At 39.2% G+C, this 19022-nt stretch overlaps 1 protein-coding gene across 4 annotated transcripts in view; it reads right to left on the reverse strand.

Moving 5' to 3' along the window:
• The window catches only part of PRR16 (proline rich 16), a 134652-nt gene that overhangs the window by 27983 nt on the left and 87647 nt on the right, over positions 1 to 19022 (reverse strand). For 3 of the 4 annotated variants that reach the window (XR_005952602.1, XR_005952604.1, XR_005952603.1), the window contains exon 2: positions 16075 to 16969. Coding sequence is in view for 1 of the 4 variants with exons in the window: in XM_041403857.1 (XP_041259791.1) it covers positions 16211 to 16969 (759 nt within the window). In the remaining 3 variants the exon portion in view is untranslated. The remainder of the gene's footprint in view (positions 1 to 16074; positions 16970 to 19022) is intronic. The other variant, XM_041403857.1, reaches the window with a different exon arrangement.

Genomic DNA, 19022 nt, shown 5'->3' on the forward strand with positions numbered 1-19022 from the left:
GGACCTACCTGCTGGAGCGAGGCCAGAGGAGGGACACAAAAGTTGTTGGAGGGCTGGAGAACCTCTCCTATGAAGAAAGCCTGAGAGATTAGAGATTGTTCAAGCTGGACAAAAGAGTAAAGGGAAACTTCATTGCAGCATTTGAATAATTTAAAAGGGGGCTTACAAAAACAAATGGGGACAGACTTTTTAATAGTGCCAGCAGTTGTACGGAGTGATGGTTTTAAACAAAAAGAGCACAGATTCAGGCTACTTATAAGGAAGCTTTTTGTATGATGTGGGTAGTGAAAAAATGGAACAACCACTTAAGCAACAAGATATAGATGAATCCACCCCTGCTCATGGCAGGGGCTTGGAATAGATGATCTTTAAAGGTTGCTTCTAGCCCAAACCATTCTGTGGTTTGATAATATGACTGATACAGTGCAAAATATTAAGAGACAGATTCAACATGTTTCAATACTGTCATTTTACATCTTAACGTGGTAGTGAATAGAAGACGAAATGTTAGGGGCATTAGATATCACCTGCACAGATTGTTTTAGCTGAAGCAGTAAGATATGCCAATCTCTCTTTTCCTTCTTCTTGTCCCTTTGTGTTTTTTATCAGCTGCCTTGCCCAGTAGCTATTACATAAATGCACGATTCTAAAAATTCTTTCTGACATCTGTTTCCAATTCATCTTTGTTCATGCCCTTTTCAAGTTCCATATCCTATCATCAGTACATTGGGCCCATTTCACCCCTGATGCAATAACCTAGGCACTCGCTCTAGGGATGGTTTTAGTCTTGTCTATTCAGAGGGTTAATTTCTGTCTAAGCTAGTTAAAATGAGATTTCAATGCAACTCCTTTTTAACTGTCATGTTCTATATAAGATGTGTCTGTACTTCTGTAATTTCCTTTACTCCCAAGACCAGTTCTATGGCTTTTATAAAATGTTATCTATTTCATGCTGCACTTCTTCTATTTGAAATCCCAGCAATGCTCTTAGCTTTCCCGTGGTTATGTTAGTCATAAAAGTTCAAAAGAAAACTTCCTGTTTAGTCAAAGGACTTCCAGGCATTATGAGAATTAAAAAAAAAAAAAAAATAGCACACACACTAAGATACAGAACTAAAGCAAATGTCCTTCTGCTCATTCCTTGCACATTCAATAGAAAGCCAATGAATGTCAAATGTCATTTCATGTCATGTGCCTTTCAGGAAAGAAATTTCATTAAGAGGTCACTTAGAGATTACATTTAAACCTAATCTAAGATGGGATGTCAGACAGTGATGATGAAGTTAGAATATTTTCTGGGTTAGCTTGTTGTTCTTGCATTCCTCTTTATTCTTTTTTCTTCACGTCTACTTCACCCTCTGCTTTTCATTTTAGTGCGGTCCTTCCTTTCACTGTCTCTTAACCCTACTTATCCGTCTTCTCCAAAGTTCTCCCCTTTTCAGCCCTGCAATGGCATGGCATGGCATTTGGCCATGTAATGCTGTTTCTGAGCTGCAAATGAAGGTTTGGGCCTTTGGAGGGGGGAGTAGGTAATAACTTCCTATTGCTCTCCACAGTACTTGCTGCAATCAGCAGCCCCTTAACAAATGTAACCCTCAACAATGCCCCAGGTTCCAACATCTGATGCTTAATAACCTTTGACAGGTATTAAAGGGACTCAAATCATAATTGCCCAATAAAATTTTATGTCCTAAAAAGGGCAAGAAATAACAGCTTACGCTTGCAGTTGGTTGCTACAACACTGTTATGTACAGATATGCACACAGAGAAATGTTTATAAATGTTTTTAAATTTTTCATGTTTGAAACAGTAGCAAGCTTCTCCATTCAAGTTGGGGCTTTGGCTTTTTAAAATAAATTATTAAAGCGTCATTCTAAAATTATGTGCCCAGAAAGAAGTTTCATATTTTGAAAGCTTGACCAGAGGAACACTTTTCTAGTTTTTCCAGTTTCTTGATAGTACCACTTAAATATTTGTTTCCATATAAATATGGGCATGCCATAATAACTGAGGGAAATAAAATAGTTTTAAAATTTTAACACTAAACCAAAATGCTTGCTACTGACTGTGTTGAAAAAGCTTCTAATGCAAAATGAATGTGGCACCTGTATAGTTTAGACAGCCAAAAAGCTCTCTGACAGTAAGCAAAAATGATGAAAAATGAGTATGTAAACTTTCTGGGTTTTAATACCTCATGTCACTTTAAGCTCTTGGGTTTGGAAAATCATTAATAAGTAATGAGAAATGACCAAAACCCTTCTCCATGGGCAAGAGGCCAAACAAAGTTTTCACTGTTGTGCATCACAAGAAACAGATGGTAAGCGATAAAAAAGTTACCACAATAAATTGGACCCATACCAAAAAACTAGGGAGTAAAGTGAACCACTAAATCCCATGTCCCTGTGGCACATGTTCTGTTCACCCACTATGTGCACTAGATTTCCCTCCCTTTCAGTTCCTCCAGAAATAAGTCAGGGAAAATATCTTCTAATCATCCTTCCCCTGCACTCTTCATCATCTCTTTACACTTCACTGCTGCCTGCCTTTAGGTGGATTCAGTTTGTTCAGAAATTAATTCTTCTGGGTTCCTGCTGCAATTTATTACCAGTCATCACAAAAAACCAAAAAACCAAAAAAAAAAAAAAAACCAAAAAAAAAAAAAAAACCAAAAAAAAAAAAAAAACCAAAAAAAAAAAAAAAACAAAAAAAAACCCAAAAAAAAAAGTGAGGAAGATTATGTTTACAATGGTTAGCTACATTGTAGTTAATACAATATTGTTTATAAATTAAGTTTGTACTGTAGTATCTGCTTCATCCAATAGCAATCCCATTTGATTCATTTGATTGCAACCAAAAATCATGTGTTCTGCTTGCTTATACTCAACACAATTTGTAAAGTTCCTCTGAATATATATAAAACTGACCTCAGATCCCTTATTTAGAAAAGGAAGAGGCAGCTATGATTCTATTACAGGTAAGAGATTATACAGTATATTATTTAATAATCAAAAATATATATACTGAAAGTTTTCTAAAAAATTACTTCCTGTGCTATGATGCTTCTATTTAGTCTTTTCAACATAAAGGAAATTTGAATTGTTATTTTAACATAGAATAAAATAAATGTGAAATTGAAATGTGAAGTAAATTTTCCTTTGATTTTTTTAATGCATTGTGAAAATGCACCACAGCATGTGCCACTGCCTTCAAGCTTCATGCTGCAGATACATTTGAGAGCTTGGGCCATGAAAAGAAAAGCCAGGTAGACAAGATAGGCCAGCCCCTTCCAATTTCCCTGTTGCACCAAGCCATAAAGATGGCATCAGGCTCATGTTTATGAGAGTGCCCTTTTTTGCCATCACACAAGTACCTAAGCAAATGTCTATGGGAAGAAATGCTGAAGATGCATTGCACTTCAGCTGCTGTGACTTTCACCTGGGCCAGGCTGGGGCAACAGATCAACTCCACCAAGGCAGTGCCAGGCATGTGAACGTGATAGGTTGACCTTAGCTGGCCACCAGGTGCCCACCAAGTCACTCTATTGCTCTCATCCTCAACTGGATGGAGGGACAAAATATGACAAAATGCTAATGGCATAAAGAGGTAAGGACAGGGAGATCCTTCATCTATTACCATCACACAGACTCAACTTGAAAAATTTGACCTACTGCCAGTCAAAGGCCAGAGTGGAATAATGGGAAATAAGGAAAATCCATTATCACAGATGTGCACCAACATGGCTGACAGCTAAGCTTTGGTCAGCAGCAGATCCATCTTTGAGAAAATGGCTTTGTCTGACATAGGGACAACTTCTGGCATCTTGTCACAGATATCACCCCCACAGCCCCCACCCCTTTGCCATGTAAACTGAACATATCTAAACTGAGCCTATCTAAATTTGGGACCCTAGGAAATCTGCAAGTTTCCTATTCCAAGCCTGTTCCAAAAATGGCAAAAGCAAAGAGCACAGCTGTGTTTTCTGTCTTCTATTTCCATGCACCAGTCTCTACAAAATGAAAATGCAGGACAGGTCATAGGTCATAGCTGACCATGTGTGGTCGTATCAAGACAATCTTCTACCACACAGCAAGGACTCACAAGGTAAATTAGAGAAAAAACAAATCACAGAATTCCAGAATGGTTTGTGTTGTAAAGGACCTCAAAGATTATCTACTTCTAAGTCCCCTGCCATGGACAGAGACACTTCCTACTAGACCAGGTTGCTCAAAGCCCCATGCAACTTGTCTTGAACACTTCTGAAAATGGGGCATCTGCAACTTCTCTGGGAAACCTGTTCCAGTTCCTCACCAACTTCACAGAAAAGAATTTCTACCTAATATCTAATTTAAACCTACTATCCTTCACTATGAAGCCATTGTCTTTTGTCATGCAGTAAGTCTTTCTCCAGGTTTCTTATAGGCTCCCTTCAGGTACAATAATGATGGAATCAGTTCATCTCAAAGCCTGCTCTCCAAGTTGAACAATCCCAATTCTCTCAGTCTTTCCTTTTAGGAGAGGTCCTTCATCCTATTAATCACCTTGGTGAACAGTCCAACCCCTTCTGGACTTACTCCAATAGGTCAATTCCTGGGGACCCCAGAGCTGGATGTAGGGTTCCAGAGCAGAGCAGAGGGGCAGATTCCCCTCCCTGGCCCTGCTGGTCACGCTGCTTTGGATGCAGCCCAGGACACGTTTGGCTTTCTGGGCTGTAAGAGCCCATGGCCAGGTCATGTCCAGCCTCTCACCCACCAGCACCCCCAAGTCCTTTTCAGAGGGTTGTTCTCGATCCTTTCATTCCCAGCCTGGACTGATCACAGGGGTTTGTCCCAAGCCAGGTGCAGCACCTTGCTTATTAAATCTCATGATATTCCCATGGGTCCACTACTTGAGCTTGTCCATCCCTCTGGATGGCATCCCATCATTTAGGAGTGAGACTGCACCACTCAGCTTGGTGTAATCTGCAAATTTGCCGAGGGTGCACTTGATCCCTTTGTCTATGTCACTGATGAAGATATTAAATAATACTGGTCCTAGACCCTTGAGGGCACCACTTGCCACTGACGTTCACTGGGACTCTGAGCCATTGACCACTACCCTCTGGATGTGACCCTTCTCGTCCATCCAACAGCTAATCTGCAGAATCCATCTCTCTCCACTTTAGGAAGAAGGATGTTACAGGGGACATGTCAAAGGCCTTACTGAAGTCCAGATAAATGACACCTGCAGCCACTCCATCACAGAAGGGCACCAGGCTGGTCGGGCAGGACTCACCCTTGGTGCAGTTGTACTGGCTCCCTGTCCCCCATGGGCCTTAGCAGAGCTTCCAGGAGGATCTGCCCCGTGATCTCCCCAGGCATGGAGGTAACACTGAAAGGCTGGTACTTCCCAGGGTCCTCCTTTACACCCTCATTAGTAATGAGTACAGCAACCATTTCTCCTGTCACCTGGAATTTCACCTGTCGGCTATGAATTTTTTAATATCATCAAGAGTGGCTTGGGAACGCCATCAGACAATCCCCTCAGGACTCTGAAATGCATCTAATTGGGTCCCAGAGATTCATATATATTTAGGTTGCTCAGGTGGTCATGAACCTGTTCTTCACTTAGAGTGGGAGGGACTTTGTTCTCCCAGTCCCCATCCTGATGTCCATCCAGTCAAGACTTGTGGGAAGAGGGGCTGCCAGTGAAGACAGAGGCAAAAAAGTTGTTGAGCACTTCAGCCTTTTTCTCATGAAGAACTGATGTACAGTTCATAGTTTTTCCAATCAATATAGATTGAAGCAGAGTTTATCTTACCAAACAGACAATTTCCTGTTGAACAGAAAGCTAATACCATAGCTTTCTGCTCTTAATAATTAATAATACATACTTTTTTTTCCTAGAATCTTATGGCACTATGATAAAACTCCCTGCTTTGTGTTTCTGACATTTAAAGCTTCCACTCATAGATCAAATTTTCCTTGAAAACACACTGCAAAGCACAGGTGCTGAAAGCTCATGAAATATTCATTTAAACACAATTTAAAAGATTCATTGCATGTCTGAGAGACAAATGTCCTGTATGCATGGTTAATGAGTGACAGCAAAAGAAAATTGTTAAAAACATACTAGTATATACAAATGCTTTTCTAATATTTTTCCTGCCTCAGTCTGTGAATTCAGAGAAGATCAACAGTGAATCCTGCTACACTGGCCATCTTCTTTCTAGAAATCAATGTGTTAATTTATTTACAACCTTATTTCTTATCTCCCTAGCCTTAAAATAAATGACTGAACACCATGTCTTCTTACAACTGGAGCTGAGTACCAAAAAAAGAAGTGGATGAAAATAAGCACTGTATGTAAAAAATGCAATAGTACTAGAAAATTTAAATATTGAGTCTTAGGTTTATATGTAGTTACTGTTCTGCTGCAACACTTTCCTTGTTTAATTCTTCCTCTACCTAAATAATACAATTCAGGCTTTAAATGCTGTTTCCCACTTGGCGACATACTCTTAAGTCTGAGTGTGATCAGAATCAATCTCAGATTATACCAAAGATATAAATTATGTGGAACAAAGTTCTCAATTTTCTGCACTTTTTTACTGAACACTGGCATAATTGGTCTGCATATCACTGCGACAAGTTTAAACCCTAATGACAATAAACCAAAATAGATGTATTTTAAGACTTCTAACAAGACAAAGTCAGCGTTGTTTGCCGGCTTTCAGATGTAGACACTGCTTATTTTTTTAAATTATTTTCTCATCTCTTCTGGCCACAAAGACATGATAACATTTTCATGCAAATAAATAAAAATTTGCTCAACAAATTGTAACAAAATATTTTGCTAATTAGAACAATGTATTGTACTATCATGAAATGAGGACTACTTCAATATTTACAGCTCTTTTGCAGGTCTTGGCAAACCCCAAGTTTAAATTGTTTTCAAATAGCACAGCTGGTCTCCAAGCAGAGTCCAATAAGTCTGTGACTTAGACATGATCTCAAAATACTACTCTTGTACTTAAAAATCAGCTCATGGCAAGGGAAAAATCATCAGTCTCTAAAGTATTCAGGATCATATTCAGTTGTATATACAGATTCCAAATATATAAATTACAAATCATGTATTATCATAGCTGGAATTCCTAATTTCTTCAGTAGGTCTTCAGTAGGTGTGACTACTGGAAGTGTTAAAGACATCTATCACAGAGTCATAAATTTATCAGTAACATATTATGACAGCTTACAAAATTATTTTAAATGCATTAATAACAATTCTGAATTTACTATGAAAAAATATTTTGGGTTATGAAAACAAATGCACCACGAAAATCTGGCTTATTGGCTTACCCAAGCTTTCCTGTAGAGACTCATAGCCAGTGTTATGTATCAGGTCAATGTAGAACATACATATGACATTCTACGCAAGCTGTTGGAGGAGTCTTAAAAAGTTCTTTTTGTAAACCTTGAACTCTTTTTGTCAGAACTCATGAGAGCCCTGAATCCTTATCAGATGAGTCTCTTTTTCAGCCTGTTCAGTAATTATTGATATATGTTTATTGAAATTCTACTGAATGTATTGTTCTGTTGATTGTTATTTTCATTTTTTTTGTATGTCAGTTTTTCACTAACTAGAATTTAAATTGTCAGAGCTGCTCAGAATGTGAAAATGTGAGCATTAATAATGTATTTAAAAATGCTAAAACATGTTGTGTTTTATAGCACAAAGAAATATTTTTTCTCTCTCTCTCCTTTCTTTTCCTGGTTGGTTGGTTGGGTTTTATGGGTTTCTATTTTGTTTTGGCTTTTTTGTCATACTTGCTTGGACAAAAAGAAAAAAAATATCCCCCCAGAAATAAAAAAAAATCCCTAGCAGAAAAAAAAGCTTGACTACTATCTTACTAATGCAAATGAAAGTGGTGTTTTTCCCTATTGTAAAAAAATCCAGCAGAAGCTCTTCTTTATGTATTTCTTACTTTACTGGTATTATAGCTACTTGGTGCAGAAATATATTATAAATGTCTCAGAAAGAGGATGCTAGATTTCCTTAATTCTTATAAAAAGGTCTATTTTACTAGAAAGATTCATTACATCACATCATAACACAACTCAAAACCTTATTTTGATTATACTTTGTACTTACTTATTTTGGTGAAGCCCAGCAACATATTTGAAACATTTCTAGGTGTGTATACATGAAAACGTTTATCCTGCATTCTTTTCACACTTTGTAGAAACAAGCCAGGTCAAGGAAAAGCCCACATCTCTGTGACAAGGTTGATTTTTTTCCCACTCTCCTCTTTCACCGTCTGACTGACTGACCGATTTTGGGGATAAGCATTGTTTCAGACAGCCTGCACCACTCAACTGGTTCACTGCTACACTGCAAAAATGTTTGTAGTTGGACTATTCTACTTGGAGGAATATATTTATTTATTTATTTATAATAAAATAGATATAGGACACAGGAATGATCAGCAAAGGTGGGTCAGGATTTTTTCCTCAGAAACAGATCAGGGTTAAATAAAGTTACATCAGCACTGGAATTTTAAGAGTGTTTGTTTATGGCTGAATCTACTGACTGATCCTGAGATCGATGCCTGCATAGCTGAGAAGCACTTTGGCTGCCAAAGGATTTGTCATTACAGTTGATCTAGAGTATGCTGTTCTGCTGTAGATTTTCCACACAGATATAGAAAGATGATTTGTTCTGAAATCGTAATTCTAGATGGTAGAGAATCACTTCCATATATATTCATAAAAGCCATCTAACACATTCCTTTCAAGTCACCATATAAGTAGAAGCAATTCATTAACACTCTGAACAATTTGTACTGAGTTGTGCCTGTCTATAAAAAGTAAAGTTTGACATTTTAATTTTTTCATTGCTTCTGGCATGCTTAACTGATTCTTTTCATCTCTCCTCTCTGTCAAGTACAAAACTGCACCTGCTGGCTACATCAGAAAAGTATATTTTTCATCTGTCTTTTAATGAAAGGTGTATCAGTTCTTTTAATGGCTAACAGTGAGCATTAGAGTAAATTACTTTGCTTTCCTGCTTACGACTGTAGTATTTTCCTTAGACTTAGTGCGTCTCCTTTTTAGAGAAATGCAGAATTAATTCAAAGAATTCCTACTGTAGATTACTGACTACTTTTCCAAATAAGTTCTTTTCACTGTGAAGAATTTTAATCTTATTTCTAGTCGGATTTTACTAACTCAGACAACAATACCTATGGGTTTTTTTGCAATATTAATAGGTCTTCTGCTTTCAGAAACATTATTTCCGCTAAATTAATGAATAAGCTCCCTCTAAACATTTAATCATTTAAGTTAAAGCAAATATCCAGAAATTTTAAACTTTTAATATGAAATTACTTTCCTTTTCTGAATTTCTAATTTGCACTTTTTATTAAGATCAATTATAAGGAAAATATATTTTCCAGTAACAGCTCACTAGATCTTGGCACTCTTAGACACTGCTTGTGAGGGGGCTGATCCTGGCTGGATGAAAATCCATGAAAGATGTTTTATTACTCCCTCTCCTCAGCTGTACAGGGTAGAGAAAATATAACAAAAGGCTCAAGAGTAGAATCAGGTAACGGAAGAGACCCCTCACCAATTATCATCACAGGCAATACAGACTGGATTTGGAGAAATTAATTTATTACCAATCAAATAAGAGTAGGAAAATAACAAATAAAAACTAAATCTTAAATAACCTTCCACTCCTCCCTTTTTCCTAGGTTCAGCATCAGTCCTGATTTCTCTACCTCTTCTTCAGGCTAAATAATGCCAAGTCCATCAGTCTTTCCTTGTAGGGACGGTGCTCCCTCTGCTTAGTTTTGAGGCCCTTCTCTGGACCTGCTCCAATAAGTCCAAAAGTGTCTTTTTCAATCTGAGGACTCAGAGGCAAATACAGTACTCCAGCTGGTGTCCCACCAGTGCAGACTAGAGGAGGAGAATCACTTTCCTTAACCTGCAGGTCACACTTTTGATGTGACCAGGATACAGCTGGCTTTCTGGGCTATGTACACAAAACACCAACTCATGTCCAAACTCTGATCCCCCAGTACTCATTAAGTCCTCAGCAGGGCAGCTCCTGATCTGTTCATCTTCCAGCCTACCTGGATACTGGGGGCTGACATGACCCAGGTGCAGCACTTTGCACTTGGCTTTATTGAACCCACGGACCGACCCACTTCTCAAACTTGTGCAGGTCCCTCTGGATGGCATCTTGTCCTTCAGGAGTGTCGCCGCACAGCTCAGCTTGGTGTCATCTGCAAACCCGCTGAGGGTGAACTTGACCCCTTCCTCTGTGTCATTAACGAAGATATTAAATAAGGGCACCACTTTCCACTGATCTCCATCTGTACATCAAGCTGTTGACCAGTTCCCTCTTATTTGGATGTGAGCACCCAAATAATTCCTACTCCACTGAATAATCTATCCATATCTCTCCAATTCAGAAAGAAGGATGTTGGAGAGAACTCAAATGTCCTACAGGAGTCAAACAGATAAAGTCTGTAGTCCTTCCTCTGCTCACTGATGTAGTCTTTGCATTGAAGAAGATCACAAGTTGATCAGCCGTGCTGTCTCAAATCATCTTCCTGTCCTCCATGTGCATTCTAGGAGGATCCGTTCCATTACCTTCCAGGCACTATGGTGAGACTGACAGGCTGGTAGCTCCCAGACTTCTCCCTTCTACCCTTTTTTAAGATGAGTTGGTTCAGTATTTCCCTTTTTCCTGTCACCTGGGACATCCCCAGACTGCCACAACTTTCTGAGTATCATGGAGAGTGGGTTGGCAACTACAGGAGCCAATTCCCTCAGTACTCTGGGATGTATCTCATTAGGTACCGTAAACTTATATACATTCAGGTTCTTTGGGTGCTCATAGACCTGATCCTCATTTACAGTGGACTGAGACACCTCCCATTTGAGAGTGGGAAGAGAGGTAGCCATTGACTGAAGTGAAAAAGTTTAGTGCCTCAGCCTTTTCCTTGTCTGCTGTTACCTGTTTGCCAGTCTGTGTTCATCAGGGGCTGTATACTTTGACCTTCCTTTTTCTGTCTGATTAACCTGTTGTCCTTATTATTCTTTGCATCCCTTGCCAAGTTCAGCTATCTCTCTGCCTTGGTTTTCCTGGCCTCACACCTACACAACTAGGCAATCTCTCCCTAGAGGATACATGTCTCTGCTTCCATTATCTTCTTGTGCATTTCCTTCTTTCCTTTTTGCTTAACCAGCAGTTTTTGATTAATCTAAGCTGACCTCTTGCTCTGTCAATGAGAGCTCCTGTCCTCCATGGGTAGATCTTCCAGTCCTGTTCTGCTCCCTTGTCCCAGTTTCCTAGGTTTGCCCATTGGTTAATTTCTCAAAGCACTGAAATATTGCTTTCCTAAAATTCAAGGTGCTGACTTCACTCTTCTCCTGACTGATGACTGGTACTGAATTCCCATCCAACTTGCCTCACCTTCACAGTTGTCCTTATACAGTTGATATGAGGCCCTAGAATCTAGGGACCAGGGAAATGAGAAACGGGATTGAAGTTCTTCTGGAATGGAGGGGTTGCCTAGGAAGGAATGCCTAAGGGTTCCCTTTTGAAAGGAATGGAGGGCCCAACATGCCAACCAGACCCAAGCCACAGGGAGGTGTGTTGCCTCCCTGAGGCCGATGTAAGAGACATCACCAAGAAACAACCCAACCTGGTATGCCACTGGTACGAAAAAGTGCGAGGGCTCCGAGAACAGGGGCAGACTTGCGCCGGCTGACTCAAGCACAGGCCTCTCTCCTGCAGCAGGATACATGGTCAGATCCATTCATCCCAGCAGCTCCAGTCTCAGCTAACAGGAGAGCTCTTTCACTAGCAGGAGTTAGAGACAAGTCAAAGCATTTAAGATCAGAAATGAAAGTCAGCCTGCTTGTGCTCCCCAGAGCTGAGCTATCCCAAGATGGATTACTACAATCCTTTTCCAAAATTAGGACTGGTGGAGAAACTTGCTCTGTTGGACTATTAGTCGCCACAAAACAGGTGACTGAGATAACATTCCTGCTACTTTTTGCCAACTAAAAGCCATCAACATGTAACTGCTGCCAAAGATGAGGCTGGACTGCAGTTTGCAGGCACTGCTCCACGGGATGGTGACCCAGTAACAGCAGTGCTGCTGCTGCTGCTTCAGTTGTGGTCTGTGCTAATACAGATACAGAAATTTTAGGCTGCAGCACGTAAATATTGCATGAGATAGACCACAAATATGGCTACAAAATACATGTTTATATAACAGATGCCAAATATTTTTTCAGACTGAGTATTCTAGCAACTGTGCTTAGCAAGGTTAACCATATACGTTTCTGCCACGTGCCTTTGTGCACACCTCACTTGAAAGACCTTTCTGCACCTGTGAGCATTATGCCTTCAATATTATTACTAGTTTGAGCAGTGGATAGGTATTTTGCTTCTAGACACACACATACTGCCCCTGAAAAAGCATGGCTCACAGCATATATACAAGTAGGGTGTGAGAACGGCTGCCTCTGCAAAAACATGTGACCAATACTCATGCCTACTTTAAGACTACATCAGACAAGTGATACAGCAACCACACTATAATTTTACATGCACATGTAAGATCACTCTTTGTGGCATTACTGAAAGGAAAGCCATAATTAGAACACGGAAAGAAAGATCTGAGCAAACATCCATCTAAAAATCTCTCTGGTAATTAAAGAAGTCATACTGCTCTCTGCTTCAAAACCAATAAACAAATTATCTGAAGAAAGCTAATAACAAGAGCTGTAGTGTACTTGTCTTATTTCATGTTGCATTTTAAATAAAATACTGATTTAATAATAAAAAACACCAATGAAGATTTGGAATTTTTTCTTGCTTTTAAGAAAATTGATGATGTGATGAAAGTTGTAACAACTCCAGACAACAAGAGAGAAGGAAGAACAGTGACTTTTACCAGGTGGCAGAAAGATCCATTATCTTTTTGAAGATTCCTACCTTATGTCCTTCAAAAGGATTGTTACGGATTTTACTCTCCTAGTTTTCCTTTCTTGCAATGCCTTCATGTGTTAACTTTTTTAATGAATGCCATTATTACAAATAAAGTAATTTTCATTTTTTTATACTAATTTTCCTAAACTCATCCTCTTCATTAAATTGATAGAATCAACCTTCTCCCATTTGCATTTGGGAAGTCTAGATCTGGACAGCTGAGATTGTAAAATACCTTAGGGAATTAAAGCTAGACAGCAGGCTGACAGTAGGCAAACACTGAACTAAATCTCTGAGTACTGCTACTGGACTTTCATTTTTTCAGGCATAAACACATTTGCAAAACACTAAATGTAATCTCAGAGATTATTATATTTATATTATAAATGCAGACAACTTCTATCCAGTTCTAGTTAGTTTATTGCATTTTCCTCAGTAAAGCGTGAAGCATACTGTTTTGTAGGTGTTCAAAAAATGCTTCACAGACTTTACGTTCCTAATATAAATGTAACTGCTGGCTGAATACACTATTGCATTTGTTGTTACGCCATTTCTATTAGCAGTTTCCAAACAGTGCTGCAAAATTTAAAGTTAATTGTTTCCTACATTTTGCAAGTTTACCTGTTTTAACCTTAATTTTATTCTGACACGTTATTAATGTGAAATTATTACTCTGACAAATCTACCTTACAATAGGACACAGGCCAGAGACATTCTCATTAAAACATAACTGATTCAATGTTTGTACTATGATTTAACAGAGACCTTGGAACGTGGTATTAAAGAAAGCCTGGGTTGTTCAACTTTGCAGAAAAACAATGTTTTCCCATCACATTTTGAAGCCGCACTGCTGGTCAAGGATAGCATTGCATTTGAAAAGCTGAATCTTTTCATGGCATAGCCATATCATATGAAGATATTCGGGAGTTGTGGGGAAAGAGATAAGAAAGCACTTCTGAAGGAGAAGACAAATTATGAGATGAAAGATGTGGGGTACCAAAACTGAACATTAACTGCTGAAACTCGGATGCTGTTTAAGCTTTCCAGAGCTGACAGCTGTAACAAAACTTAAATTTACATGTACATCAGTCCACATCCACTGAGTACAGCATCCAGTCAGGAGGTGCTAACATGTTCAAGAGACTGACAAGCCCAGAGGAGAAATGCAGCACTCTGCTACCAGAGGTGAGTTCATACCAAAAAAACCAAGCCAAGTGAGGTAACACATATGCCCCAAACCATAACCCTCTAAAATTACTCTGCATTATTTCCTTTCATATTTTATGTGCAATATTTGATTTGCATTATCTTATTTCTTGTAAACAGTAGCTCGTTTAAGAATGAAAAAAGTACTAAACTAGCACATAACAGGTGTATGACCTGTATAGCAGTGATAAAGTAAGGACAGCAGGAATTTTCTTTTTAAAAGAAAAACCTGCAACTATGCAATGTGGATATGTCTGCACATTGTTCCAGTGATTTTAAATGCGGTTTTCAATGTATGAACAAGGGAGGTGCTGTGGAGTTCCAGCACGTGAGCAGAATCCACCTGCCATAATCCTGATTTGGGCAGCAAAGATCTTGCACAGACGCAGGATGAGTTACTGTCTCCTGCTGCAAGCGCCTGGATTTATTGCACTCGGCAACAGCTCTCGTGGGATCAAGTACAGTGAAACAACACCAAATGTAAAGTGCATCATGAAAAACACATGGGAGGCATGAGGGGAAAGCATGACTAAGAATTTAGGATGATTTCCTTTCTTTGTCTTTTATGCAGGGAATACTTCATGAGGCTTTAGGCCCAGCATGTGTCTTTGCACAAAATAAAATGTTTGCTTACCACAAAGGTTTATAAACAGTAGTCATCTGATGGGACTGTTGTTAGAATTGTTCTTATTATTTGGGTTCAAATATGAGAATACCTATACAGGGAAACATAATATCTGTTTAATACCTATTACTAGATGTAAATAGGAATTAAAATTCAAAATCTATTTGTCCAGTTTTTTCCTCTTTTGCCATAAAGTACCTTTTATATTTCAGCTGAAGTAACCATACTCTTTTTAATATAGCATTTGATGTTGGCCATTGAGATTATTTTGGCACAAGTTTTGTAATAACAGATTTTTTATCAGATTTATTAATTGACTGGATTTTTTTTACACTCTAAGTCCTTGCAATTCTCTTTGTGAGAATAAAAGGATAGTCTGTCATAAAATAATTAAAAACCCTGAGGACCTTTTTTCAACTGGTAAGAATATTAATTGGGTTCACCATCAAAATGTGATAACATGTAAAATATCTTGTTTTGCATGTTAATGCGCCATAATTGCACAGAGCTTTTCAACTTCAAAGCTCTTTACAAGAATTAAGTGGATGTCCCTGGAGGCCTTAAGCAACATTTTCTTTGCCTTCAAAAAGAAGATTTGCACCAGACAAAAGCTTTGTGAAAAACACAGGACTGGGCTTTGTTTTTTCAGCCTACTGCCACTGCACAATAAGAAAAAATATCACTACCGTTTTGCAGATGGAGAAAAAAGGGGAACTTAATGGGACCATCCCTGCTCATTTCACACTCGGTACTTTACATCAGTAGTGGTGCACTGAGACAATGAGAAACAAAATGCGACTCAGTTTTCCAGAGCCACGCCAACATACATCTCAAGTATTCACTTCCCCACCAAAGACCAAGCTACTGACAGTCCAGTGCTTAGCCCCTACTGCAACCACCCCACATACAGTGAGTTTGCTCAAGCACGCATGAAGAGAAAAAAAACATTTGCTAGAATTCAAAGGCTATTACTTAGTACTTGGCCTCATTAAAAGTCATTTGAAAAGTCCCAAAACCCAGGAGACAAATGGTTATTCCTTTATGTCAGACTGAAACCTATCACATATCACTACGCAGTATTATCACACAGAACTTTCTTTTCATTGTCTTTTAAACCATGCTACAAATAAGAAACTGCTACAGATGTTTACAACATTGGTGCTAAAGAATGAGTATTATTTCAGCACCCTTTGCCGTAAGGGTACTTTTGGTGAGTACAAATAAGACCAACAAGTATTCCTCTTTGTACTTACCATGTGATTTTTATGCCACTTCATGGGACACAGGGTGTAATACATTGGGTCTTTTTATTGCTCAAGTAGAAAGTGCTCATTACCTATTTATGTTTATATATAGGAAAAAACAAAGAGTTATTACAATGGGCATACTTCACACTGTTGTAGTGGTTGATTTCCTCAAGATGGTCTTCTGGGGTTTTGGCGCAGTTTGTGGAGGCATAGTTGCAGGTCTTGGAGGAGGAAAGCTATTACTGGGACTTATCCCCAACCCTCCATTTTCCAGAAGAAATGGAGGCAGTGGAGGTGGAGGAGGTGGCAGAGGAGGGCACTGATGTGGCAGCTTTCCTGCAGCCCGGGCCGGCTCGCTGTGCAAGTGCATGTCCCTGTTTTTGATGTTATAGCGAACGTCACAGTCGGGGCAGTAGCCGTGGTACTGCACTTTCTCACTGAACCGTACGCGCTCCCTTGCCCCCGCCTGGGGACACCGCTCCTTCTCAGCTCTGTGCACCAGCGGCTGCATCACCGCTTTCTCCAAGTTACTGTTGGGCATACAGCACACATCTCCATTTGGGATGCGGCCGGGCCCGATGGGCAGGCCCCCGTTCCGCAGCAGCGTGCCGTTGGTCTTGACTGGGTTGGCCAAGGGAGGCAGCCTGGGGGGCTCATCACACTTGACGGGCGTCAGTCGAGGGGGAGGAGGCGGCGGGTTCGGCTTCCGCAGCACGGTGAGGATGGCAGAGGGGTGCGCAGGGGGCTTGATGAGGGGCGTGCTGCCCCGAACTTTGACCTTCTCCAAGCTGGAGGCGGTTGTGCTGCTGGAGCTGCTGTTCAGGGTGTCTGTTTTGGAACTGTCTGTCATCTCTTCCTCCAGCTGCAGATCACATGTCAGTGTGTCAATCTGGTCAACCACCTGCACAACAGCCAGAGTGAGAACAGTGAGAAAAGCATACCTCAGAGAAGGCACAGAAAAACAAAACTATTCTCCACTATCAGCTTGTCTTCCCCAGAACTGAAGCATCCAATTTTTTTTTGACCATTATTTCTTTTTTCTTGTCAACATAATAAAATAATCATAATAAAAATGACAACAACAATAATGATAAGGATGGCTAGTTTGCTAGCTCATCACCTGAATACAAGATAAATATAACTTGAAACAGTCTAGAATGAAATTCCCTTTCTTTCCCTCCAGGGTTTACTTGGTAATATCATAGTGAGTAAAGTATAATTCTTCAGTATTATGCTTTGCCTTCCAGTGCAGGAGGAGACAAAATTGTTCCGCTTTAGCTTCTACATGACAGCTTCTGAACCCAAAAATTCTGCAGAGTATCTTTTAGCTCTGACCTTGCAAACACTCTAGATTTAAATCTGCATTCTCTGTATAGGTGATATTATACATCTAGAATTGTAAGTTTGATACACAATTTTCTGACAATTTTTTAACATAAAAGAGACTCTGAGAAACAAAATCTCTCTTGTTATCTCCCTTTATGAGCATTTTCCATAAGATCAGAAATCCTCCAAAACAATTCCAAAAGAGCATTTGCTGAAAAAGAAAATGTTGCTTGGTTTCCACTCTCAAGTGTTTAAGAACTTATGCACTTTATTTGAATTTTTCTTCTACCTCCCAGAATTCTGTTTTTAGATTCTCCGCTGTTAGATCTTTTCTAGTCTTCAAGACTCCCTTTTCTACTGATTTTTTTATAGGGCATGAAACCAATGGTGCGCTCACTTGGTAGAGAAGTTTTTAATATGACAATTAAAAGCCCTTCCTGAAAACTGCACTTAACTCAGTACCCAGGTGAACAATGTAGTTACAAGCTCCACCTCACCACAACAGATACCACAGTAGCACTGTGGTATCTGAAGTAGCTGAAGTAGCAATGGGACACATTTAAAAACTGATCTCTGTCCTTCAGAGCCTCCCAGGGTGTACATAAAGTAATCACTAGCTGAAATGTTACTAACTGGTGCATGAATAAAAACCTGTGCCATTGTTTTGGGTCCTTCTGGGAGATCGGTGATGTTCTGGAGGAGGCAACCCAATACAACCCAAATGAAACCAGATGTAGCCATTGTGCCACAGAAACTTTCATTTCTACTTCCTGCTTTCAATAATTTGGTGCTGATACTACTGATTTCAAACTAAGACTATTTTTAGGCATATGAGCCACATAATAACTGCAAAAAATGTGAAAGTCACTACCAAAGGCAGTGACTTTCTTCAGTCAAATCATTCCCCCACTTATGTGCCCAGTAGTAAAAGGTAAATAATAAAAGCAAAACCACCATAAAATGAAAAAGCACTCCAGCTTTCACTGCTCATACAGTAGGCTGAGTTGCATAATACAAAATTCATAAAAATTCATATGCAGCAATTTAGTTTAGTGCTTTCCTCCTTTTAAAACCAGCAAACATGCAAATAAGCATCATTCAGGAGCTTTCAAGCATCTTTGAAAAAAAACTTTACAATACTTTTTCTCTAAAATTATTGCAAACAACTCATTTATTCAATATTCTAAGTCCAGTATCATGTTGCATTTAAACTTTTATTTTTTTCATTAAAAAAAAAAAAAAAGAAAAAAAGAAAAAATATGCCCTTAAAACACAGACATTAAATCCCTGAAATAGTAAGGATTAAAAAAATTTTACCAAAGCTGAAACTACAGTTGAACAGTTGAACTCTAGTAACTGCCAGATCCCACACATCCCCTCCAGGGTACAGCATATAAGAACTCTGGAAGATTTCAGAATAAAGGTAGACAAATCCCATCTGTACCAAAATTCATTCCAAGAATGACAGTTTACAAGTGAAAGAACTCATTACACCTTCCATTTCATAAGCAAAATAAGGCAGAGGGAACTTCTCAGAAGAAAAAGGGAACAAAGAAAAGAAAGTTAAGTTCTGGACAATAAGCCTGAAATTTAAACATCCCTCTGCAAGCTAAGTGGGGATTTGTGTA

This window comes from Onychostruthus taczanowskii, unplaced genomic scaffold (assembly GCF_017590055.1).
Source record: "Onychostruthus taczanowskii isolate IOZ18803 unplaced genomic scaffold, ASM1759005v1 scaffold205, whole genome shotgun sequence".
Lineage (NCBI taxonomy): Eukaryota > Metazoa > Chordata > Aves > Passeriformes > Passeridae > Onychostruthus > Onychostruthus taczanowskii.